We start from the raw sequence: 27836 nt of genomic DNA on the forward strand, positions 1-27836 counted from the left end.
ATTAACAGCAGCCGACTTGAACACTTCCTTAAACACTATTGAAGACTTTGAAGTCGAACCTCCTGGAAAACCGTCGTTCAATAAACAAACCCGGTTCAAACTCGCGACAAACAAGACATTTTCCAGCTCGGCGGGAGAGGTAAGTCACAGTTTCTTGAGAAGCGGTTAAACTTCTTCGCGGTTGGGAAAACTTGGTGTTGTTTGACAGTTTTGGACAATAGCTCTTGCTTGCCCGCTTGCCTGCAGGGTACTGGGTGTCAAGAGTCGCCTGTCTTTACTTTAGCCCGGCTTTGGCAGATGTTTTGTCACACAGAGAAGCAAAACTGGACTGCAAACCTCGGCTGGCATCAGCGGGAGAAGTAAAAGGACTGTCCTGGGAGTGAGAGGAGTTGCTGTCGCGGAATGACTCCCTCTCTCGCCGTGTTACAGTTGTAGTTACGTAACGTTAAGCCATGTTTCAATGCTTGCAGGTCCGGTTAATGTAACTCAACTTTACTTGTCTCCCCCTGCGACCTGGGAAGCAATATCCACTGTAACACCGGGAGGCTAGTTTGTTTGCTTCATAAATTCCTCTAGCGAAGTGTTGTATCCTTTGGCAACAGAGGGTCTGCTTCAGTGATGTAGCTATACTTAGTGGAAATATAAATGGAGGTAAATGACGTTTATGCTAACGACCACAAAACAGTCTCCCTTTTTTTAACATTGCAAGATGGGGCATTTGTGCTGCGTCCATGTGGTATCTGAATAATCACAAAAATGAGTGCCTGACTGGGAAAAATAATTTGAATGCCACTTCAAATCACCATGTTAAAATTACATGCCAAGCTGGAGGTATACGCTCTCCGTGTGCCTTTCTAGTTCCTACGTGAAACTGCTTACAAGACTCTGAAGTAACCGGGTCATCACTTCTGGAAAGTGGCATTGCTGTTGAATTTTCAAATGCATTTGTATGGCGTTTTTAGCACCACAAGCCAAGTCCATAGGTCCATTATATTTGAGAGTAGGCAGACATCTCTATGGCCTGCATGTCCTAACACTCTGCAACTGCACCAAAATAATATAGATTGATAAATAGCACTACAAGTGGCACTACAGGTTACATAAGAAACAGGTATTTTTGATTTGGGGGTGAACTGTCCCTTTTTAAAGTAATTTGATAACTTATAAAGGTAAACTAACAAAAAATGCTGTACTGACAATTATACGGTCTATATAAACTTACCATTGAGCGCAACATATTATATACACTGAGTAACTATTGACTGTAATATCTCATTCACATCTTTATGATTCACTGAATGTACATGTAGTCACAAAATGTGGTTATTATTGCCCATATTTCTTGAAGTTGAAATGCAGATAACTTGAGTTTGAGGTGACTGTTTTAAGTCCCAGGTTTCATCTTTTGGTTTCTGGTAGGGTTTGACTGAAAGCTGCTAGTGTCACGGTCATTACGAAGACAATACAGATAGTGACCAACAGCACTTTGCTCATTGTGTTCTAACTTGAACTGAAACCGGTTTGTGTTGTTCAGCTGAGACCAAAGTCCATGAGCCTGATGTGTCAAAGGTCCCTTCCTCATTTTACTCAGGTGTAGCAACTATTTCCATCACGTAACTCCCTTACAATCCTTCATCACATTTTCTGGTTGAAGGCAATGATTAAGAAGCAGACGTCATGTAAAACACAATGCCAACAATGTATCTGGGACCACAGAAAGAAGTCCCATGTGTCAGTAGGTTGATTAAATAAGTCTCTGTGTGAAGACTGCCCTGCATTCTTGTGGCTTTCAACAAGTCAGCCTTCTGAATCCACAGAAGCTGACATGTCTTGTCAGTTTTCAAGGTACACTAAACACATTATCCTATTTTGAAATAATCCTTCCATCGCTTGCAAAAAAGTCTTGTGTCACAGACGACACAACACAATTCTGCCTTTGTGGCAAGACTCTGTATCCTGTTGTTATCTTCTGGAGGTAATGCAGCTTTGGGAGTGCAGGTAACACTATCTGCCTGCAGTTACTGGTGTGTCAATATTGGCTTGTGGCTTCATGAGCTGCTTGAAGGACACAGTTGGGACATCTGCTCAGTGAGGAGTTGCCCATGCAGCACTGATCCCTTGATAGTACACGTATAAAAACATCACAGACTAATTGAGTTAATGTTTAGTTAATGTTAATGTTTATTAGGCTGTGTTGTGTGTATGAAGGAGTCAAGTAACATTCAATAGGTACAGCAAATGAAGAGTCAAAAACCCTCAACTAGTTACTAAGTTAGTCCTGATGCTAGTAACTGCCAAGCACTAAATGTTGACATTAGTAATTACTGATTGACTAAGATATACAAATGTGAATCTCATATATTTTTAATTTTAGGCAAAGTGGCACTGCTGAGTCAACATTCAGTTGAGAACTTTGATTCATATCATTAGCAGAAATTTGTTTTTTTTTTCTTCTTCTTGATATTGACACGTGTTATTTCAGCAATAGTGTCAGAAAAATCTACAATAGTTAAAACCTGAATATGAAAGTCAAGGGCAGTATGTTAAAATATCTACAGCAGTATTTGACACCACCTGGCTCAACACTAACTTTTAAAATGTAGGCAGCCAGGAATCAGCATTTGGTTGCTTAAACTGAAATTTAGTTGTCATTTGTATTAATTTTATCTCTGTTGTAACACTTTTGTTGCAATGTACAATACATGAATCTTCTTAAATGCACCTGCTGTTAACTACACAAACAGACAGACACTCGCACAAATACAGACCTTTGGCACAAATTGAGCTAAATCAGCACTGGATGATGGTAGCTCATGCCTTGCCCTTGGCCTCTTGTTACTACCTCTCTGTCTCTCTGTCTCTCTCCCATCATGCTATCCTGCTTGGCTCTCTGTGCTCGGATGCTATTTTGTCCGTCTTAACGGACGAAGGCTTTGTGAACTGTGAGCGAGGCAGAAATGGACACCACTCTTAATGCATGTGGAGTGAGGACACACCCACGCACACAAACACACACACACACACACACACACACACACACACACACACACACACACAGTGGCAGGATTCATTCCATGCTGGTATAGCAGGTTTGACACTGTGCCAAAGAGCTCAGTGATACTCAGGAGGAAGGAGAGAAAATCAGTAAAGGTTATCACACCACACACACTAAAGTTTGTCTCTACCTCAATTTCAGCATCCAATTGGCAGTTATTTACAGCTTGTTTTGATTTGGTCTTACTGTTTATTCAAAACACAATGTTAAAATATAACAATTACTGGAATAAGTGTATCAAAACAGCTACTCATCTGATTCCAAACTTGAAACAGTAAACTCGGCTCTCTTTCGTCTTCAAATTTAACTCCCTTTTCTGTCCTGTCCTACTTTGTGCTGATCGCTGGATATATTTACTGTACTGTACGTGTGAGAGGAAGACAGAATTTAACATCACAAATGGGGAGTGCTACACATTATCGTGCCTTTTTGTATATAGGTGTTGATTTCTCCCAAGACAACATCTGTAATATGTCTGTTGACGTGACCTCTGTGAGTGTGTGGTTCGGAGGTGGGGAGGGTGGGTGTGTTAGACATTAACCTTGGTTAGTGAAAGAAAGGAAAGCTTTGATTCTTTCAAGCCAGTCTCCACTGAAATTCATTAAAGGCTGCTTTGTTCGAGGTTATTAGTGTGTGTGCAAGCACAACCACACATAGGTACTTTGGAGGCAGTGTTAATGTGGTAATAATACATGCCACCATGCCTCAGTGGAAGACTGGTGGATTAAGGAAAGTTTTGTGAGAACTACGTTGCTTTGTTTGCATGAATTTGTCAAAATTAGACATGAAATAAGAAAATCAAGGGATTGATTGATCTCAAAAGTTGGTAAATGGACTGCACTTGTATATCGCTTTTATCCACAGTGCTTTACACTACAGATTGCGCTCATTCGGGCACACATTCATACTGGTGGCCAAGGCTATCTTACAACGGTGCCACCTGTCACCATTGGGAATACATTCACACACCGATGAACGCAGCATCAGTGGGGTTTAGTATCTTGCCCAAGGATACTTCAACATGGAGGCGGCCATGGTCAGGGATCGAACCACGACCTTCTGATCAGTAGGTGACTGCTCTTCCAACTGAGCCGATGCACCACTGAGTTTCATTGTACATGGTTGATATCAAAGAAAGTTATTTTCTTCTTAAGGCTAGTCACCAAATTCTTGTAGGCATGAGCAATTTAACATACATTGCCATAATCCCTAAATAAATTGTTATAATGCAATTTTGACCACATGTGCTCATCAACACTCACAGCTAGAGAAACATCATTATTTTAAATGGCCAAAACTCTGTGCTCTTTATCTGACTCAATTGAAATTGTATACTTTTCATCTGCACGGCCGTAATAAGCCTTAATATTCAAAGAATTGTGTATTCTGCAATGATCGTCTTTTACTATTTGGATGCAGATGATGAAGATAGAAACCGCATCAAAATAATTCATAGCTTTGAAACTTCTCCATTCAAACACACCTGGATCCTATTTGTAGCTAAAAAAAATTGTATATAGTTTTGCTCACAGCCAATATCTACAAGAGTTCTTTGATTTACAACCGAATCAGTATTTTAATAGACACAGCAGTTAGGAACAAACCTTTTCCATGAATACTGTTTAATTTCCAGTGTGGAGGGAATGTTTTTCTGTGAGCTGTCATAAAGAGCAGTTTCATGATGCACTAGTTGTTTGGACACTGAAATACACACCAGGTTATTAGCTTAAGGCCCATGTGTAGCCTGTCTGACTCTGTCGATGCTTGTTCAGGTGTAATATAACTAAGTGTATGGAGCGTGTTTGTTCAGCTCTTAATTTGCTTGGCCACTGTCTGGCCCAGCTCCACATAGCCAGGCTGCTCTGGGTCTCTCTCACGCAGCTTTGCACTCCCCCTTTCTATTTGTGTCATTGTGTGTTGACAGCACAGCCTCTTGAAGTAACTGTAAAAGGAACACAAAGTGGGAGGACAAGGAACCAAAGTTTGTGAACTGAAAATTGTTTTCATCACATGAGTTACAAGCCCAGGGTGCATTTTTTTCCTTCACATTCCATCCATATTTCCTGATATTGATTACCGAAAATACTAACCGTATACTGTACGGGAATGTGTAAAATACTTCCTGGTTGTTTGCCACGCCATGGGCAGCGTCATGTAAGCAGAAACCTCTAAGCCTGTTATACTACAGCAGTTGGTTTGACATGTAATTTTACAAGACTAAAATTGTCAAAATATGTTGTTCTGTTACCTGCGTCCTACTTTTCATCTTCTAGCTTACTTTTGCATCCTGTCAGGCCAGTTTTTATTGCTCAAGGTCTTCTTCTGTCACTGAGGCAGACATAATTTTTAGAAAGGTTTCTCACAGCCCTGTTTCTTATTAACACCAGCTAACATACCTGTACTGAAAACATGTGTGAAGATATTGAGTCAGTGTCTTTAAAATATAATCAAGTACTGGGTCACATGGGCCAGTTTGGGCTGGTCTTTATAACGTTACTCATTACTTTAAAACATTTCTCATCTGAGTAAGTTTAAAGGAATTCTTCACCTTTTACAATAACCATTTTTATATCAATTATCCTCCCTTTTACAATGAATTCTTGATTTATAAATATTTTTCCTTTGATGACACCACTGTGAATGGAGAATTTGAAAAGGGATGAAATCATTGATGAATTAAAGTAAATAGCGGTTCCAGCTAACAACAGCAAAACAATATGAAAAACATGCATTTATAATCAGTATAGTCCAAGCCCAGTTTATCCAGTTGCATACTTCAGACTACCCAATCACAGGTATTTTCACTAAAATTGCAGATGCATGACATTGGTGGCAGAGTTGTTCTACAACAGGATAAACAAGACTTGCTGCATGAGTTGTGAGAATTTGTAAATCGATGTTTTGATATAATTTTGATGTATTTCAACACGGCCCGCATTGACTTAAATTCATTAAGAATTTACTCCATTTTCAAATTCTCAATTCAGCATTGAAGCAATGTTTCTTCAAAAATTTTAGGTCACCCGGAGTGAGTAATTAATAAAGAAATGGTCTTTGTCTTAAATCTGTTCTACTGATGTGGCCTTTTTCACAGAAGCCACTCTGGTCTGTCAAAGCGGGAAAAGCACGGGTGTTAATAATGACAGTAACGATGGCTCTGTTCTATTCAATTGTCTCACTAATGCTGGGCTTACACCAAACGATTTTTACAGTCCCAGACTAAAAACTGAAAGTCTTCAATAAATCTAGGAGTTTTACTGGAGTCACAGCGCGCTCCCGACATCTCGATCGTCAAGTGTAAGGTAGTAATCTGCGCTGTTTCATATCAGTCTTTTCCTAGTCTTGGGTTTGTGATCATATCAATGGTTTGATATTATTGCAAGTCGCAGTGACGTAACACAATCAACAACCAATAGATGAGCGGGGGAAAGGTCCCCGGTTCCAGACCGGCCAGTAAAACCACTTAGACAGGAAAAAATAACATCACAATAATCATCGTAAGCTCAGTCCTAAATAAAAATATAGTGATGTCATATATTTACGGCCACAAGCGGGATTTTGGGGGCGCTGTTTCTTAGTAAAGAGAACAGTAAGGAGACCCAGTTAAAATGCATAAATAAATGTATACATAAATAAGTAATAAATAATCGATAATTAATGTTTGATTAAGTAAATGAGAGTTGAAAGAGCTGATAAATATAACTATTCAATTAAACACATAATTAAATAGGGCATAAATGTAAATCATGAATTCATTTATACATTTTCCTTTCCTTTATTCTTCCTTATATCTGGTTTTTTTTTACTTTAAACAATTTTTTTACTGTAAAATAGTCAACTTTTCATGTCAGAAAAACAGAAACCCTTTTTCAGCTTTGTGAGGGGGCATTTTGTGGCATCTATTCTTCTTTTTATTGTTTGTGGGGTTTTTTCAACACAAACCACTGCACACACTAGAGCAGCTGTCGCCAAAAGCTGCTTCTCCAATTTGTAAGTTTTTACTTAGAGCATGATGAGGAAAAAAAATTGCATGGTAGGTAAAAAATGCTAAAAGAATCTAGTTGTAGTCTTGTAAATACTCTAAACACTTGTCTTTAGATGTAAGCAGGTGTGAGGTGATAGTCTTCCAGGAGTCTTTCTGGTGTATAGGTAGCATAAGCCATGAGAGTGAGCCACCATGCACAAAAACAGGACACTGAAACTGCAGCTTTTTTGTTTTTTTACCTTGTGCTCTTCCATCTGACTTGTTCAAATGTCAGAATAGAAAAGGTACAGGAGTAATTAACACCATGAACAATGGCTGCATTCCAAAGATGAGACAGCTCCAGGGTCCTGATGCATGCTGCCTCTCTGGAATGCCTTACTGTAAGATTTAATGACGCTTACGGAAACTGAGCCATCATTATTTCTGGTTACACCTGCACACTTCCTTCTATGACAAGTCAAAATGTCTGTGCTGTGGAAAAAAAAGCCCATGTTCAGATTTAGGTGCCTTTAGTCCTAAATGTCTTTTATCGTGAAAAAAACAACAACCCTAAGATAAATAAATAAAATCTTGCTTTTTATGAAGAACTTCTAGATATACAATGTCAAAATGCTGTGCAGTCACGGACTACTTGGACATTGGCACATTTACCTTCACATCATAGAACATGTGGGAATTTTAGCCCTACTAGTTATATAATGTTTCATATTTGGTTTCTTTGTAATCCGTGACAGCAGTAGGCCAGTAGACACTTTCTGGTACATTTCCTAACGATGCTCTAACAGGCGTGCGGTGCAACCATGTTCACTTCTTACTCATTTCAGGGGTCTTTGCCTCAAGTTTGGCAAGTAAAATGCATACTCGGTTAGACTGAGGTCAGGTAACTGTCTTTACTGTTTAGTCATGAACATTCCACTGTTTGCTCATAAAAACTGCTCTTGTCTACAAGATTGTTGTCCTGCTGAATTGTCCTCAAATTGAGGGACCATACTATAAGGCTACAAGTTCTACACTGTTTACAAGGGTTGGGAATCTCAAGGCACCTCATGATTTGATTAAATTCTGATTCAAATGGCTATTAAACAACTATCAGTGCATCTTGATGCATACATTTTTTAAAATGTTGATAAATGTTTTATTTTTTGTTGCTTTTTAAAAACATAGCATATTTGAAATGAATTAAAATAAACAGATCAATTTACTTATATTATCTTTTACTAATATAATAGTTGCTAGTTCTCATTGCTTTATTTTATTTACTTCAGTCCAGAGGAACTTTTCCATTTTTAAAAAACCTGTTAGCCGTGTAAACAATAGACAACACAAACAGCTCATAATGCAAAGAAAGTTGAAGAAAACAGATGACAGTGAAGCCCAACCTTTGCAAAGCATATATCCGCTGGGGGAAATGCAACTCGATTTTGACTCCGTCTTCCCAATTATTGGCTTTTCTGCTTTTGGATACACTCTTTCAAAACTGAAATTGCAATTTGAATATCTGAATCCCTTTGAGCTGTTTTGCAGGCAGCTCTATGGCTGATGAATGAGAAAAAAATCCCTACGCTAATAATATATCAATAATCTAATCATCGCTGTCATTGATTTGTGGATTTCCTATTTGACTGCGAGTAGCAGAATGGAATGCGCTGGAGAAAGGAATGAAATTCTGTTGTTGTTGCTTTCTGTGTAATTACACCTGTCTTTGTATATTCCTACTGATTAAAGGTTGACATTCAAAAGCTCCCCAACCTGCTAGACCAGCTTGATCACTCCTTCCACTTATTCCAGTACATACCAAACCTTTGACTTATTTGCGGTGCATCACAGAGTGTGACTTGATCTATTGTAGACAGGCACGCATCTCTTTTTACCCTGTATTGTGTTGTGTTAAATACATGCTTTTTAATTGAGTATTGGTTTCACATCATTACAGGTAAAGGCTATTTCCTTGTTTATTGATCTACTTATTTTATGAGGTACTTGTTGAAATGTGTGATTGTCCTGTTCATCACAGGATTAACTGTTCCAAGAATCCTTTTTTGAAGTTGTAATCATTAACTGCTGATTCTGACTAGGCCTGGGACGATAACAAATTTTGCTGGACGATATATTGTCCCACAAATTATTGCCGATAAACGATATTATTGTCAACATGATAATATATCATAATAATGCACACCCTTTCAAATACAATACACTTTTATTTCTCAGTGTTTTTTACCATTGTAATTGTAATTTTAAGAACGTTTAAATATCCTAAATAAATAAAACAAACATTTTTTTTTTTTTTTTTAAAGGGCAGCATTTATTTTGCGATGTAGCAAACTCCACTTTCTGTGAGCGCACAGCGTTTATATTTACTTTGTCGACCAGTGTTGACTGTCGGGACGAAGGCTCTGCATCTCCAGGTGCAGTTTTTTTCCCCAGCTGGGAAAACTGGGTCGGGTGGTTCTGCTTTAGATGGGCATGCAAGTTTGTTGTGGTGGCTTTTTTTGTTGCCACCACTTTTGAACAAATTCGGCATACAGGCTCGTCCGTGTGTTGATGGGCTCACCTTTTTCATTCGGTTTGAAACCGACATATTCCCACACCGGGGCTGTGGCATTTGGCTTTGCAATCATCTTTTTTCCTCGCGTTGCTCCGCACGAGGCTCACCTGCTGCACTCTGTGTGTAGCCAATGCTAGCGGCCCAGCCTTCCCCACAGAGACAAAGAGACTGGATGACTGACAGGAGGGTTCACTCCGCTCATTCTGCTATGGAACAAAAGCGCCCAGGTGCTGAGATCGAGCACAGAGTGAACCCTCTTGTCATCAAGCCTGCTTGGAGGCAACAGACGAGGAAAACAAACACGCATGCACATGGCGATATATCGAGGCTGGCAAAATTATTGAGTTCATTTAATTTATCGTGCGATTAATTGATTTATTGATTATCGGCCCAGGCCTAATTCTGACATAGACTGCCATCAAAGCATATGGTTTATTCATTATATATAGGTCATTAAACTTCCTCTCTGATATGACAGGTGATAGGGATTTCATGTGAAGTCAAGTGTCATTTAATGGCATGTTCATATTACTTACATCTCGTTGTTATGCCTTTTTCCAGTTGGTGCATAATTTATTAATTATTTTGTGTTGAACCAAGTTAACCCATAAACCACAGGCTGGTAATCCAGCTTTACATTTACTAGTACGTGGCAGTCCTTTCTAGGACAAAAGTTAAAGACTAAAAGGCTCCTTGAGGCCATACACACGCACATGAACAAAATCCGTCTTTCTGGAAGTTGACTTCATTATGGTTGGACTTGTGGAAGCAAATCTGGTTCTATCATTCAGTCTGATTTCTCCTCATGTCCACTGGTCTGCCTTCCAGTGTTTTTTTTTCTTTCCCTCCCTTTTGCTCTTTTCCTCTACCCACCCCTTCCCCAATTGCATGTGCTCATTTTTTCCACTCTCTCTGGGGAACAAGGCTTTCTTTTCTATGTAGCAGTGTGAGTGTATGTGTACATTAAAGAGTGTGTGTGGAAAGCTTATTGGAAATGGTTTCTCAAATGTATGTCTTAGTGTGTATTTCACATCTGCATCTACATAACTTTGATAAATATTGATTTTGTGAGTGTGTCTGTATGTGAGCATGCGTGGGCAGTATTGTGAGAGCTCTAGTGTTTCCTCGACCCGCCTGACCTCACTCAGAAACAGTTGCTTGTTTCAGAGTCTTTAGATCCCAGACAGGCATGGGTCAGCCAAAGCCTTCAGCAGTAACAACAAAAATGTGTCATTCAAATGAGAATGCACAATATTCAGAATCTACCTAGCTAAAATATGTAAATATATTTATCAACTTCAGAATTTAACACAAACTGTCCACCAAATCAGAGACAAATTAAGTTATAACATGTCGATCCCCAGGTGAAATTTCACTTAAAAGCAGTTTAGTGATGACAGAGTGGACGGCAAATGTGTGTGTGTGTGTGTGTGTGTGTGTGTGTGTGTGTGTGTGTGTATACAGTCTACTGTTAGAGCATGGACTGTGGTTTACTCAACAAAAGTCGTTGAATTAGAAAATTGTCTGTATGTTGATTTCACGAATTAACATTTCAAAATGTATGCCGTGTTTCTTAGCCACAACCAAAGTTACGTCAATGGCTCCAAAGAATTATACATCAAAGACTTCACATGCCATTTTTCTAACCACTTAACATTAAAATATACTGGAATGTTGATATTTCCTCACCTATTTGCTGGCTAATGAGTACCCTCTGACTTTTGGAGCAGTTTTGGGTGAAGAATCTTGCTCAAAGTGCACCTTCATGATTGTTCCTGAGACAACAGTGTTAGTCATTCACGTCCACATTCACCTTGTCTGGGATATCAAACCAGCAAATTTTGGATCACAGGCTTTCTGGCTCCAGTGCCTTTTACACACTACTGACAAGTCATTTTATCAAGGATTATGGTCAGCTGCACACATTTATACAATTGCACACAATTTCACCTGATACCTGTGCAGTGCAGCAATGTCTTGGACTGCTAAGCAGGTTCACATAGTGATTTGGGGGGAAAAAATAGCAGAGAATTAGAGATCAGGTTTCCACTTTCAAAAACCTTTAGCTGAAGTAATAGAATACCCTCTCTAAAACCCTGAGTGTCACTCAGCTCAATATAACAACCAAGTCCCTTTGTATGCTGAGCCGCATACATGTATATTTATCACAGCATGCACCAGTTCAGTCACTCAAGACCTAGGCTTTACATTTAGCAATGTGAAAAGGAACATGAACACAGGCAAAACATGTCTCGTTATGAATGATTAATTATGAAAGCATGCAGAGAATACAGTGTATTCCAGTCCAGGAGTTTAAAGTACATATTCATACTCACTTAAGAGAAGGTTATCTGCACATTTTCATTGAAGGAATTACTGTACAGAAATGACATTTCATAAAGAAGCTAAACTTCATTGTGTAGTAGAATGAGAGGCCACTTGCCTCAAATCACAGGCATGCCATATTAAGCCAAGATTATGTTAATGGGGCAAAAGACGAAAGCTACATGAGATCAAGTTAAGGAACTTAAAAGCTCACAAAATGTGGTCTGGGGAGGAATGTTGTGGGATTTTATTGCTGCTTTGGGAATTAAGATGTAGGCTGATATGCCCTCTGGGTCCTGCTAGTCTGTGACATAGCATAAATGGCTTTTAGGTGTGAAACTTTCTTGATAACGTGAAAGGTTCAGTAACTGTTTGTTGTGGTTTTCAGCACAAGGCATGACTGGCTGCTTCCTTAAGTTTAGAAAATGTCACCCATTATAATCTGTAACAAGGCCCCTTAAAGAGGAATGTCACTAATACTGACACTGGCTGCTCCTTTAAAACATGTTTTTCTTAACACGTGATAGTTTGCTAATCTTTTTTGACATATATTTAATTGAAAATGATACAAAGACTATATTTTATTTTTAAACTGATAAACCTTTTTGTTAATATTCATTCAGAGTCCTGAATTAGATGCTTTGTGTTTTTATTTATCTCTCACACAGCGTCCCACTTGTTTTTGAAATGGGTATTTATGTTTGTGTATTTATTTATCGCCATATTTACATACATTTGACATCATGCTTACATCTGCTTTATAATTATTATGTATAGCAGGCCTGGGTGTGTACATTACTGGCATTATTATGACATTTTATTATTGTTATATCTGTAGCATAAAAATATCTTAAAACAAGAGAAATATTGTTTTTGCAAGTATTTCTGGGTTAATTTATATTTCCCAACAAAAATTAGCTATTGTAACAAGGTAAGCGTAAAAAAGGGATCACATGAACCTGGTAAACCCCACAAGAAGCACCCAAAGAGGAAGTGTGCAAAACACATGGAAAGTAGTGTTGTACAAGTCTGTCAGTGGAGCAACACATCTTAAATGATGCAAGGGGGTGGATATTTTTGCAAGCTGTGGTTTCTGTTTCAATTTTATGCTTTTGAAATGAAGTGCAGAATTGAATTTGTACTTAAAATGTAAGAACAAAAAAGCAATATATATTGTCTTATCAAATATATATATATAACAAGTACCTTGGGATAATTCTTATACTGTAATTTAACATGTGGCCTTTAGACAGAGACATTATTCCAAAATACAGATAAACAACACTTGAAATTGGCAAGACTGATCCTCGTGATGACGATTTCCCTGTGATGTAGTGCTGCAAAAGACCTTAAAGACTGGCCACTGATCCAAATGTATACAGCCAACTAAGTAGAGCCAGCTAGAAATAAGCAATTAGGATTGAAGAATTTGTGTTACAAGGAATTACAAGGAAAAAAGACTTCACTGCTTATCTTTAAACCTCTGTTTGGTCTTTTTCCTCTAATTCCGTGACTAATTCTGTGTGTCTTGGAGATGTGTGTCTCTTATCCCAAACTGTGCACACGAGAACAGGATGAGGGAATGACATAAAGGCAGGTAGTTTCCAAAGTTATGTCCTTAGTTGAAACTTCTGCTTCCTCTGTAGTTCTGATCTGAGCACATTGTTAACCACAGATTCTCTTCCTTCTTGTTTTAAGTGCAGAACTTAAGCAATCCACGTACAAGATGAATATGCGTGTGTGGGTGCATGTGATGTTCTAACTATGAGTTTATGTCTTTGTTCTAGGAAGCTTTGGTGAGTGGTCACCATGGCACCCTTCCTGCGTATCTCCTTTAATGCTTATGATGTTGGTGCTCTGCCTCCTCTGTCGGACCCTCCCATCTGCGCTATCAAGATGAAGGAGTCTGTCAACACAGGTATGTTCAGATACAAACACATGCAGTCATAATCTTATCTAGATATGGGGAATGGCACAGGAAGTAGGCAGACCAGACGTGCCGAATTTAATTGCCCTTAACAGCCACCATCTGCTGCGCTCAAAAATTTCACAAGCAAGCTCTCTGCCAACTCCAGGCTGTACTGTAATCACTGCTTTGCTGTGACTTTCCTGAGAAAGGAAAAGTTAAAGATGGACATTCTGCTCCCATTGATGATCTCATTCTTATTTCACAGAGCGAGGAAAGACCTTGGTCCAGAGGAAGCCCACCATGTATCCAGTCTGGAAGTCCACTTTTGATGCTCACATCTATGAGGGGCGAGTCATAGAAGTGGTCCTCATGCAGAGTGCTGAGGAGCCACTGGCCAAGGCCACGGTGGGCGTGTCCGTACTGGCAGAACGCTGCAAGAAGTCCAAGACTAGCGGCCGTGCTGAGTTCTGGGTGGACCTGCATCCTTCAGGGAGGGTCCAGATGGCTGTGCAGTTCTTCCTGGAGGACAGTGATGCAGGTAACATCTTCATCAGCTGCATCTTAATGTACCTGTATATCTCTGGTATACAGTAACTTTGGATGTGATTGGATAAATAAGCAAGTTAAAGTTCAGCAAAAAGGATTGTTATATAATATTAAAGATTTTATAACTCAAAAATATCTGCTTCATCTCGACTGTGTTGGTGTGGTTCGATCAGATTAAATCTGATACTGGCCTAGCAACAATACAAAGAACCTCACAACTGTCATTTAAATGTAGATTCAAATATTTGTAAATGTTGCTTGGAAATACATGACATTAAATCACCTTTTTCTAAATAAGCCCAACCCATATCACATGATTGAGAATATCACAGACAAAATCTCTCATGTCCAATAATCAACACTGTTACAACTTTGGCAGGAAACTGTGTGTTCTTGTCGGACCCCATCACTTAGTAGCTGATTCAGGGGAAAAGTTTACATGGCTTTTAAAAGAGTGTTCCCTGACCGGGAATCGAACCCGGGCCGCGGCGGTGAGAGCGCCGAATCCTAACCACTAGACCACCAGGGAGTGATGAGCTGCATGAAAGAAGATAGTCTGCTGGCATAGCTGTTTCCCTGCCCCCCTCCCCCTTTCTGCGTCTCTCCCACAACCCTCATGTAGACCCACAAAAAAATCACTCTCCTTCTGTGTTGATATGTGATGCCCTCTGCTGGAGGAAAAGATTCTTCATCTGGTGTTAATTTCCTTTCACTTTCAAAACCACAGCTTGTCATGCTAGTTATTGTGGTCCTCTCTATGGAGTTTTGAGTTGTCGTGCTCTGGGCCAAACCTCAAACTGCCATGGGTTAATCCACATGCTGGTGACATATCTCACACTAAGCTAGTCAGCTGACAACAGGTGTGTCATAAAGCCAGTGCACTGCAACAATCATTCAAGGTTATGTAGTCATTAAACCTCGGGGCTGGCTGTACTTTGAATCAGTAGCTCAAATACTGAACACAACAATTAATGTTTATGTATATGAGTATGGCTCAGAATATCTGACAAGTAGTGCTATGGCATTTCTTTTGATACAGTGTACCAATGTGTTGAGGGTTAAACAGGCACATACAGTATATTAGGCCTATATTTGTATGTCATGCTAAGATTTTTTTAAATTATTTTAGGTTGACAGGAATGAGGGTAAACATTCACCATTTAAATATTTTGGTATGATCAGGCCATACATAAATACAAAGTTATACGATAAACAATATAAAAAAGTAAAATAATTTTAATAGCGTGATTTTGCCCTCTTCCTGACAAGATTTCACTGTCTGGCAGTGCCTTATTCAACTGTTAGCTCACCACCCCTCATGGGGAACCCAGTCAATGGTCACCACTGCTGTCTGCCAACATGTGAACAGTGAGATTTACAAAATTGTGTTCAGGGGGAATTTCTGCGTGGGAGCAGCACAGTTGGGGTTCAGTGTTCAGGGTTGGAGCGGGTCATGAGAGGAGGCTCTGTCCCTCACTCACTGCGTTATGAAAGAGCTCCATACTCCATCAGCTGTCTCCTACACACTCCGCAGGTTTCCTGAAAAGCAGCCCGTAGTATTTTTAGGCATGTGTGAACAGCCCTCAACTCTGTCTGCCTCCCCCTGTCTGTCTTCTTTCACTCACCCTCTCTCTCACTCCCACTGTTGGCTCAGCTCACTGAAGCGCAGTCCAAACATAAACATCTGTCAGTAGAATGGCAGAGAGGAAATTAGTTTATCTCACTCACCTCATCACTCTTCCCACTTTTCCCTGTCTATCAATTGTCTCTTTAAGGCTACTCCATTTTTGAGTTGTCCCTCTATCTCTCCCCTCCCTCCCCCACATCCACCCACTTACCCTTCCTATCTCTCCCAGAGTTTCTGTCTTTGTTTACCTCTCTCACGCCTCTTTTGCAGTCTTCTCTGGGTGACTTTTGACCCCACCCCGTTGACTTGCGTCAGTCGAAGCCGCTTATCCAAGATGGCTTTTTTTCTGTGTTTACCCTCCATCTAACAGCAGCAACAGTGGCCTCCTTCTGTAGCTAGTTGAGCTTTTTGACTGAATACCCCTTGGCTTTTAAAGCTGATGACTAATTTATGATAATGCACACTGTGACGTCCTTTAAAGAACATCCAAAAAGCTCATCAGCTTGATTTAAAAAAACAAACTGCTTGTCAACCCCTGTGCATCCCTTTAAAAAAGGACAAAAGTGTCTGTGTCAAATAACTGCCTTTAAAATTATATATTATTTCCCACTTTTACAGAGTAAAATCTTTTAACCCACTTCAGTCCTGATCATAACTATCAAATATCCATTCATTTTCAGGATTTTAGATATTTCAAATGTCAGCTTGTTTACATATTGGCGTTGTTATTATTTATGAAAGAAAAACAAAACACAAAAATTGTATTATTTTCTGTATACTTAATGTTAGTGAGATTTTTTTATAGCATTTTTTATTTCTTTGTGCAGTGTCAGATTTAAAATAAATAAATACATTTTAAAAATAAAATAACCGCCACCTGTCTGACTTGTAAATTGATCTCTCCTGTTAGCAATGTGTCAGCCATCAGTGAAGGTTTCTCCTGAAGATGGACTCACAACCCTCAACAGGAGGAGAGGAGCCTTCAAGCAGCCCAAGGTTCACTTCATCAAAAACCACGAGTTCACCGCCACCTTCTTCGGTCAGCCCACCTTCTGCTCTGTGTGCAGGGAGTTTGTCTGGTGAGATGCCAAGTCTTGCCTTGTTTACATCACAGCTGTCACTATGATGTCACCATTATGTTTGTGTACTTTCGCAGCTTTGCAAAGATTTCTTTCACTTTGGACCTTCAGTATGTTTTGAGTGTATTCCAGAGAGAGACTATAGTAGTAATTTCCAATTAGACTGTCTGGGCATGACTTCTCCAGCAGCAGCCAATTTGGCTGTCTACTTGTTCTTGTGCATTATTATTACAATCAGCATTGTGTTTTTATTAAGATGCCACTGGAACAGCTTTGATAATTCAAGACCATTTATGCTGTTAGCTACTACATGTGCTCTGAGTACTAAATGAGACAAAAACATCATTTATCCAATCAGAAAGGTCCAGCCCCCTATGGGTGCTTCTCAAAAGACCAATTAGTGGTGGTTCTAGTTTCCTAAATGGAACTGTTGGGGGAGTTTGTAATGGTAGACACAACAGCAGGACTGCTATTGTGAGAATGAGTCACTGTCTAGGGAAATCCCACAAAGCTGTGTTCCAACTATGTCAGCAGCACTAACCTGTGAGCCAAGCTCCTCCTCCTATCTCCCTAACTCCAGTATAGTCTGTCCCCTGCAGAGACAGGCCGGAGGAAATCTGAAAGTTTCTTTAGTCTGTGCATATGTGTGTGTGACTCTCTGGCCACTTATCATCTGAGTATTTTTAAACACACACCTTTCAATCTCATGATCAAACATGTGAAAGACATCTTCTAACTCTGGTGAAAACAAATAAAACCCATGAGTCATTGCTGTACCAACTGAAGCAATGGGTCTGTCATGCCGTTCCCATGCTTGTTTTTGTACTTGCTTAATACTTTGGAGAAAAGTTGCCACATTACTGATGTAGTTGCATAACATTCATAGTAATCTTGTGCTCTGCTAATTATCTGCATGCTACATCACTGTCATAACCACAATCATTATACTAAAAACTATCCTGAATATATTGCTCTCATATCAGCAGTCATATTTTTCTTTTCATGGCTAAAGTAAATTCCTTATTTTACTTCTTCTCACCCAATACAATGATTTCATTAACATTCCTTTTTTCATATACAGGGGGCTCAACAAGCAAGGTTACAAGTGCAGACGTAAGTGTTTTTTTTAAATTATTAACTGCTACATGGATTTTTATAACATTACATCCTTTTGTATTCTTCACAGCTAACCCAATATTTATTTATTTCACCCAGAATGCAACGCGGCAATCCACAAGAAATGCATCGAAAAAATCATTGGCAGGTGCACTGGGACAGCAGCCAACAGTCGTGACACTATGGTGAGAAAAGTTTCCCAACATCAGTGCAAAACCTCACCTCACATCTGACAATGAACTGCATTAGCTCTTATTGCTTTTTCCAGCTTTGGTTCAATAATGACTTGGTATTCCCTCCTGCTTTATCTGATTGCAAATTACTTATGCAATGTTATGAGATAGCCCATTAATCATTAATTAGGTCAATATGTTTTTCCATACTTGAAACAATGCAATCTTCAGTACAAATTAAAACAAGACATCACAGGCAAAAACATTGTATTTTCAAGCACTGGCCAGTTTGACATTTGTGCTGTCTTCTTCGGAATAGTGCAAAGAAAACATCCAAAAATACACATTGAGGTGTTTATTTTACTACTCAAAGTTTTAAAAAACAACTCTGACCTAGAAATAACTATATATATATATATATATATATATACATATATATATATATATATAGTTGCTACTCAAAAGCAACCGAAAGTGGCAAAACACACACAAATATATATGGATAGCAGCTTTCTGAGCGTTTAATGGATCTCTGTGTGTTTGTAGTTCCAGAAGGAACGCTTCAAGATTGATATGCCTCATCGCTTCAAACACTACAACTATAAGAGTCCCACTTTCTGTGACCACTGTGGCAGTCTGCTGTGGGGTCTCTACAAACAGGGCCTTAAATGTGAAGGTGGGTCTAATGTGTTTGTTGTTGTTCTTTGTTTGTTAGAAATCTTATATCTGCCTTTCTTTTGCCCGCTTTCATGCCTCTGACATTTTTTTTCATTGTATTCCAATTCAATGTATCTTTCAAACCTCTGACCAGACTGTGGCATGAACGTACATAGTTACTGTCAGAAGAAAGTGGCCAATCTGTGTGGAATCAACCAGAAACTACTGGCAGAGGCTCTGTCTCAAATCAGCCAGGTTTGTACTGTAATTTTTTTAAATTTTATGTGGACTATGTACATTTTATGCATTTAAAATTGTTTTTACAAATTATTAATAGCTGATTTACAATATTAAGGAACAAACTTGTTTTATCCCTAGAAATCTGTGAAGAAGCCTGATAACTCCAATGCATCCGATATTGGGATCTATCAAGACATCAACAGTGCAAAGGTGGAGCCTAGTGGTAAGATGTGTTCATTGCAGTACACACTGTAGCACTAAGTTGTTTGATTTAAATCAAGTCTCCTCTCAGTAGGTGAAATTGGAAAGTAATGTTGCTGATAGTCTGTTTAACTAACTTCACATTCTCAAATATTTTCCTTTGTATGAGTTTGCATGTGTATTTAACTAACTTCACATTCTCAAATATTTTCCTTTGTATGAGTTTGCATGCAGCTTTGCATGTGTATTTACTTTGTGTGCAAATGTGCATTTACAGCAGATGGCACTGGCAAAGGCCCTGCCCCTGCCACAGCTGCAACTACAACTCCCCGGGTACGCCTCAGTATGAACCACCTGATATTCCACAAGGTGCTGGGAAAAGGCAGCTTCGGCAAGGTAGGCCCCCATGCCCCCATTGGTATGTCAGTTCTTGGCTGCTGTAGAAAGATGGTGTTACAACATGGTGGGCTCTATGGAAAAGGACCGCTCGCTATGTAGATATGAAGGGCTCATTCTTAACTAACAGAAACACAATGATTCCTAGCTTCAGGTGATTTAACACTATTGAAAAACATAGTTATACATTTAATTTCCCCTTTCTGCCAATAGATTTCCTGAATCTTGCACACTGGACCTTTAAACCATATTTGATTTGTTTTTTGATTTTGTTTTACAGTTATTAAATTAATTACCACCTACCTAATTTCTGGTGTACGGAGCCCCCCAGGGGACACGGGGAAAAAAAAAAGATGGGTGAAAAAAAAAAAAAATGATGGGTGAAAAAAAAAAAAGGACGGACTTTTGCGAGATCCCGAGTTACTTTTGCGAGATCCCGAGATAGTTTTTCGAGATCCCGAGTTAGTTTTGCGAGATCCCGAGATACTTTTGCGAGATCCCGAGATACTTTTGCAAGATCCCGAGATACTGACGAAAGAAGAGGAGCAATGGAGGAGCGATATTCGCCTATTTTCCAGCCTTCTAACTGGAATAGCGTCACGAAAACCGCACCAATTTCCCCCAGGATGGTTTTATTTTGTACAGAAAACTAAGACTGACATTTCACAGGCTTGATCAACTCCCCAAAATCAGCGAGTCTGGCGAAAGATTAAAGTAACCGGGCCGAATATACGTCCTAGTGCCCAACGGCAGCCAGAGTGCTTAGGGACCGTCGCAAAAGTGCAACGTCTTTCTTTTCTATTTTTAATAACTCACTGGAAATTCATCTAATAAACACCAAACGACTTCTGATGTGTTCATGAACTCACTGTGGACTTCCCACACCCTTTATTTTCAATACACACCTTTTCAATTCCTTTTATTCAGTGTGTACAATATTTAAGCCTTTTATTTTGTAATAGCTCTCTTGTTTTTATAGATAGCCTATCAACACCAAACCACTTCTGATGTGTTCATGAATTCATTGTGGATTCCCCACATCCTTTATTATTAACCCAAACTAAAGGGTTGTGACTGATTCAAACAGCTATCAAATAAGAAAGGCCTTATATATGAAAGAACTATACACACATATTACTTGTGCCTTTAAAAAAGGGGGTTTATTGAAAATAAAGGGTTGTGGGAAATCCACAATGAGTTCATGAACACATCAGAAGTGGTTTAGTGTTGATATCTATAAAATCAAGTGAGCTATTATAAAATAAAAGGCTTAAATATTGTACACACTGAATAAAAGGAATTGAAAAGGTGTGTATTGAAAATAAAGGGTGTGGGAAGTCCACAGTGAGTTCATGAACACATCAGAAGTCGTTTGGTGTTTATTAGATGAACTTCCAGTGAGTTATTAAAAATAGAAAAGAAAGACGTTGCACTTTTGCGACGGTCCCTAAGCACTCTGGCTGCCGTTGGGCACTAGGACGTATATTCGGCCCGGTTACTTTAATCTTTCGCCAGACTCGCTGATTTTGGGGAGTTGATCAAGCCTGTGAAATGTCAGTCTTAGTTTTCTGTACAAAATAAAACCATCCTGGGGGAAATTGGTGCGGTTTTCGTGACGCTATTCCAGTTAGAAGGCCGGAAAATAGGCGAATATCGCTCCTCCATTGCTCCTCTTCTTTCGTCAGTATCTCGGGATCTCGCAAAAGTATCTCGGGATCTCGCAAAAGTATCTCGGGATCTCGCAAAACTAACTCGGGATCTCGCAAAACTAACTCGGGATCTCGCAAAACTATCTCGGGATCTCGCAAAAGTAACTCGGGATCTCGCAAAAGTCCGTCCTTTTTTTTTTTTCACCCATCATTTTTTTTTTTTTTCACCCATCTTTTTTTTCCCCCGTGTCCCCTGGGGGACTCCGTACTGGTGTACGTCATTTTTTATAAATTAAGCTTATTAGACCAATAAATCTACTTGCTGCATTTTAAATGATGACTTTCCTCATGCTGAATGAGACATTGTTTTCAGTTGAGGAAAAAGATTGGTTATTCATCAATCACTATAGATGCAGGACAAAATTTGACAAAGACATACACTCTACATGAAGGCTGACCTATCTGAGGAAAACAGAGAAGCAGATGATGGAAGTTTCATCTAAATCCAATGTATTACAGCGAGATCATACATCCAGTGTCCTCCTATAGGTACACTGAGAATGAGCCTCACCAAAACATGAAGATATAAAAAACTACTCATATTTATGTTGCGTTACTGTGATTATATTCCATGAAACTGGCGTGATCACACTGATGAAGTCCTAACTCTATGTGGCTTTGACACTCCAGGTGCTGCTGGCAGAGCTGAAGGGACAGGGCCAGTACTTTGCTGTGAAGGTTCTGAAGAAAGATGTCGTTCTCATGGATGACGACGTGGAGTGCACCATGGTGGAGAAGAGAGTCCTGGCCCTCGCCTGGGAGAACCCTTTCCTCACACACCTCTACTCCACATTTCAGTCTAAAGTAAGTACACTGAACAAAGATATTAGAAAAATGTATAAAAGCTGTTTCAAATGTTTTTGTTGAGAAGCGTCATTTTCAAAGACAATGGCCATGCTTCTTTTCAAATAAACAAACATAATGCAAAAAAGATAATGAAGAGACATAGAAAGAACACAAAAATAATAATGATATAATTTTAAAATAGAGAAACATTAATGCAGAAATAAAGGAATACTATTTATAATAATAAATACATTAAGTAAAAAACAAATAATAATAACATCAATAATACTATTACTTTTAAGATCCCCTGGAACAGTAAAATGTATAACAGCATGTTCTCTGTTAGAATCAGCCTGTGCAGCAGCGACAGGACTGGCAATTCCCAGTTGTTGATAAAGACCCACACTCCCGGCCCCCCTTATCTGAATCCATTCTCTCTCTCTCACACACACACACACACACACACACACACACACACACACACTCTTCATGTCTCATTTGTCTGTGACAATGAGCTGACAATAATGTGTTGTTTGAACAGGAGCACCTCTTCTTTGTAATGGAGTACCTGAATGGAGGCGACTTGATGTTCCACATCCAAGACAAAGGCCGCTTCGATCTCAACAGAGCCACGTAAGTACACTCAAAGTGCTATGAGTAATACAGTAACTGTCATTTTCCACAGTGAAGGATCTATAACTTGAAACTGTAAAAACGGTCTTAATTGGTTGTTCTGCACATTTCAACCTTCAGATTCTATGGTGCTGAGATCATAGTGGGACTTCAGTTCCTGCACACAAAAGGAATTATCTACAGGTAAGATCCCACCGACACTCATATTCAACCTGTTTCTGTGGAGGCTGGAACTGAATCTATTGTTGCTGTTTTTATTATAGTAATTTTATCCCAATGTAATGCAGTTGAACTGGTTGTACATTGTATATATCTCTTCCTTATGTCTCTCCTCAGAGATCTGAAGCTGGACAATGTGATGCTGGACAAGGACGGACACATAAAGATAGCAGACTTTGGCATGTGCAAAGAGAATGTGTTTGGAGAAGCCCGAGCCACCACATTTTGTGGGACACCAGACTACATTGCACCTGAGGTTAGTTTCAGGACCCGGCTGATGTCACATTTCATACCACTACTTTCCTATCAAATTCCCTAAAACCTATGTATTCTGCAATTTTGTGTAGAATATATTTTATCTCCCTTTAAGTAATTTACTCTGTGTCCTTAGAGGACAAAAGAAACAAAAAATGTGTCGTAAAAATATTTTATTTTTAATATTTTTTCCACTTTCACTGAATTAAAACTTTGACCAACTTTAGTCCTATTATAGTCCTTAATATTGTTAAATTTTAAACCTTTGAACACTGGTTTGTTTATTAAATGCCACTGTTGATTTTTTAATACAAAGAATAATTTTCTGGATACTAAATGGTAAGGGATTTTTTCCCCCACAACCTGAGATACATCAGTGATTAGCACAACATTTATTTGGATGCATCACATCAAACACTGCAGTGCTTGATAATACAGCAGCAATAACCCTAGTGAAAACCAGGAAAATAGCATTTATTTGACATAAGGAAGTGGCTGACTAAGGTGGAAAATTGTAGGACCTACAGTTTTGAAGCCAGGGTTGTAGACTAAAAGTCTGATGTAATAGAGACCATGATTTCATTCTGTAATGGCAGTGGGATCAAAAATTGTGGTTTGAATGGATTTCATCAGATTTAGGCTCATACTTTATTAGGGCCACTCAAAGAGTTGCAGGACAAGTTATACATCAAAACGTGCGGTTTGATCGGGATCGGTGTGCTATTACTTTTCTCTATGACGTAAGTCGCGAAAAACTAAACAACAAAATTTTGCATTGAAGTCAATGGGACGGCCAGAAAAAAATGAGCGAAAAAGATCAATAATAGGAGATTTTCAAACATCTACTTCTCCGGCATAATTTCAGAGACTCCATTTAAACTTTAAACAGTAGACACAAGTATTGTGTATTGGTGTATTAATCCACGTTTCGATAGGTCATATAGCTTTTTATCAATCCCTGTTCAATGACCATGATCATTTTTGGAGAAATTCTGAGATTATAATGGGTGTGTATTGCACAGAATGTTCGTGTCACAGTGTGTGATGTCATCGCCCAGAGTGTAGAGTGAGAGAAAAAATTGTCAAAAAATACATTTGAAAACTGCGCTCCAGGCCAAAAATTCCACTCAACAGAAATAATTTATACATAGAAACGTAGGAAAAATTGTCTTCTCACTCACACTCCTCTTGTAAAGCTGTCAGAGTTATAGTTTGGGCGTAGGACGCACAGATGCGCCACCAACACGCACCAACAGCCTCACTGACTCCCTTAGTAAAAACGTAGGAAGATTTCTGTAGAAAGGCATATTTAAAAGTTTTTCAGATGGCTCTTACAAAGCTATTTCTTCATTTTTCTTCAATAAAAAAACATATGTAGATGTTCAGGAAGAACTCGGGACGCTCAAAGTGAAGTCGGATCAATGATAGGTATTATTGTTTTGCCAAAAATGCTTTCTGTTCGAGGCCAGAAATTCCAGTCTGTCCAATTCTGGCTGCTATCACTGTTCCGGGACCTTCTACAGGTGGCAGTTAATTCTGTTGATTGCTCTGCTCTGATTGCCTTTGATCTTTGCTCTGATTGTCTTTGATCCTTTTATGTGATTACAGTTACAGATACACGCATGCGCACAAACATGCGCGAATAATCGTGCACACTCCTTCAGATACACATGCTTCACACACATACACATTTTGAGGTTAAAGGGCATAGGTTGCTGTATAAATAAATACTTGAAAAGGAATGCTTGTTGTAGGTGTGCTCCTTGTTTATAATATAGCATCATAATATTACTAGTATTCATTGTTTGAAATCTCTGAAGAATCTCATCATAGTGTACACACACAGGCAGTAGCCCCCGTGGCCCTTTCAGAATTTCCCCAGAGGAAATTTTCTAGTTATAGACTTATTATAGGAGTTGAGGTTCAGCTTTCAAAATTCCAGAAAAATACTGTAAACTTGCCATTTGCATTAACACAGCCGAAAATTATTTAAATAAAAAAATATTTTAAAAAATGAAATTGCCCCTATGAGGCACAAGGCTTACATGTTGCCACCTATTCACCCTGTCATGCATCCTTTCATTCATTCAGGCTATGCTCCTCCTAGTGGTTATCAGGCTCTACACATGTTCACTAGGCTGCTGCAATACCAGTGAACAACAGCAGATTTCTTCCAACTAGACAGTGTGTGTCTTTATTCTGCCTTCTAACATGTAATCTGTCTCTGCTCAGATCCTGCTAGGACAGAAGTACACCTTCTCAGTGGACTGGTGGTCATTTGGTGTTCTGGTGTATGAGATGCTGATTGGTCAGTCACCTTTCCAAGGCGACGATGAGGATGAACTGTTTGAGTCGATCAGGTCGGACACCCCTCACTACCCTCGGTGGATCACCAAGGAGGCCAAGAACCTAATTGAACTGGTACTTAATAGGATACATATGTTATAAGGCACACTTTGTTTCACAGAAAGACGTGTTTACATCATACACATGAATTGATTCCAATGCAGACATTTCCTCCTTACCACATTATAGTATTATAGTGAATTGTTAGCGGTATTTGTGTTTTGAATGTCTTCTTTCTCTCCATTATTAATCCAGTTGTTTGAACGAGATCCCAGTCGCAGGTTGGGTGTGGTGGGAGACATCCGTGCCCATCCGTTCTTCAAGACCATCAACTGGCCAGCACTGGAGAAGAGAGAAGTAGACCCTCCTTTTAGGCCCAAAGTGGTAAGAACCTATGATTTTTTTTTCTAGACAAGCTATATAGGTACCTGAAATCCATTCTTCTAAATATTATTACATGCATCCAGAATAGTGATAGCATCAGCATCCTTTGTTACACCTAACCTAACTGAAATCTCTGATCTGCCACCCACAGAAATCCCCCAGTGACTGCAGCAACTTTGACCGAGAGTTCCTGAGCGAGAAGCCACGGCTCTCCCATGCGGACAAGAACCTCATCGATTCCATGGACCAGACAGCATTCGCTGGCTTTTCCTTTGTCAACCCCAGACTGGAAAACATGATCAGCAAATGAAATGGCTCCTCTGGGAACATGGTCTTAGCCCAGCACTTTGGAATAGGCTCTCATTCTATTCACGTTATCTTCATAAGTTCAACTGGATGGATAAAAAGAACATGAAATATTTGGGCTTGACTGTGACTTCTTTTGTTCGTCTTTTGTAGGATGAGAGATGAAATGAAATGCTGGCATCCTAAGCAATAATCTTGTCTCAGCTGTCAAACTGTATAGGTGTATAAAATAATATAAAGCTCCAGGAAATTAAGGGTGATTGCTATGAAACAAGGGTTACTATAATCAATGCTGGGGGTAAAAGTCAATGATGCATTATTTTTCTTACTTTTCTGTCTATTTTTTATTTTTGTGATGTTGACACCTTGAATCTATAAGAATCACCCAATGTACTGTATCTGAAAATTTTAAAATCACAGGCACAACCATGACATCTTATTTAGTTATACAAATATATACATCCAGCACTGCGCATGCAAGTCAAGAGAGTTCAGTGATACATACGGTGTTCACTCGCACTGTGTGCTTTGCCTGCTGCATGCCTCGTATTACACCCCACCTGTACTGTATGTGTTTGTGTGTTACTGCATGCATACAAATTTGTGGCTGTGCAGGTATTTTTTTGATGCAAACGGTGCTACTGTAGTCATGAACGTTGTTGAATTAGTTCTCAGTTGATCCCTCTGGTAGACATATAAGGCATCATACAAAGAACGGCTCTATAAAGTTGCAAGAGGGATTTAAATCCCTCTGAACTGAAGGTTATTGCAGAAATGAATAGTTTTTTCCATCACTGACAGCACTGTTGTGAGAAATTGAAGGTGCTCTAAGCACACCCCCGAGTCTCACATAATCTCAAAAGCATTAATCTGTTTATTTTTTATTTTTTATTTAGCACATGATTCCTACATGGCAGTCTTTTGTGTGCCATTTGTGTCAAACCTCTTGCTGTATATCAAACTGAAGCATAGTGCAAGCAATCGTTCCATACATTAATTGATTTTTGGGGACTTAAGACTTTTTGGTAAGAGTTGCAGCAATGGTATGGTACTATACCTGAACATCTATATGTGTTGAAGGATGTGTTATTTTGTGTGGGAGGGATGGGCATTTCACTGTTAACATTTGGTCTCTAAAATGTGTTATATTACTTGAATGTAGGAATTTTAACATGAAAATAATAGTGCTGTATATGGAAAATTAATATGTACATTACAATGAGCTGCCTGTGAGTTATGGGTGTACTTTTTTACTCTCTGCGTCTTTTACATCTGATTATAAATAAATGCATTGTAAACTCTTAATTAAATCCCTGTCAGACGGTGTCACTTGATTGTATT

General features: G+C 39.1%; 1 protein-coding gene and 1 non-coding gene across 2 annotated transcripts; one reads left to right on the forward strand and one right to left on the reverse strand.

Annotated features, from left to right (window-relative positions):
- Positions 1-27821, forward strand: LOC131968805 (protein kinase C delta type-like). Its single transcript, XM_059329831.1, has 17 exons — positions 1-139; positions 13701-13831; positions 14088-14360; positions 16906-17074; positions 18156-18187; positions 18290-18375; positions 18910-19039; positions 19175-19275; positions 19399-19483; positions 19739-19857; positions 22197-22370; positions 22894-22985; positions 23106-23168; positions 23322-23460; positions 25692-25880; positions 26061-26189; positions 26341-27821. The coding sequence occupies exons 2-17, from the start codon at positions 13723-13725 to the stop codon at positions 26497-26499; spliced, it is 2049 nt and encodes a 682-aa protein (XP_059185814.1). The 5' UTR covers positions 1-139; positions 13701-13722; the 3' UTR covers positions 26500-27821.
- On the reverse strand, positions 14826-14897 carry trnae-cuc (transfer RNA glutamic acid (anticodon CUC)). Its single transcript has one exon. It is a non-coding gene; the product is annotated as a tRNA-Glu (tRNA).
- Positions 27822-27836: the final 15 nt, after the last annotated feature.

The sequence above is a fragment of the Centropristis striata genome, chromosome 3 (assembly GCF_030273125.1).
Source record: "Centropristis striata isolate RG_2023a ecotype Rhode Island chromosome 3, C.striata_1.0, whole genome shotgun sequence".
Classification (NCBI taxonomy): Eukaryota; Metazoa; Chordata; class Actinopteri; order Perciformes; family Serranidae; genus Centropristis; species Centropristis striata.

Excerpts from the sequence above, each read along its gene's own strand:
- LOC131968805 (XM_059329831.1), top strand. The coding sequence starts at position 13,723 with ATGGCACCCTTCCTGCGTATCTCCTTTAATGCTTATGATGTTGGTGCT. Across the intron at positions 22,986-23,105 it reads TTCGATCTCAACAGAGCCAC|ATTCTATGGTGCTGAGATCA; the intron begins GTAAGTACACTC and ends TTCAACCTTCAG. Across the intron at positions 26,190-26,340 it reads CTCCTTTTAGGCCCAAAGTG|AAATCCCCCAGTGACTGCAG; the intron begins GTAAGAACCTAT and ends TGCCACCCACAG.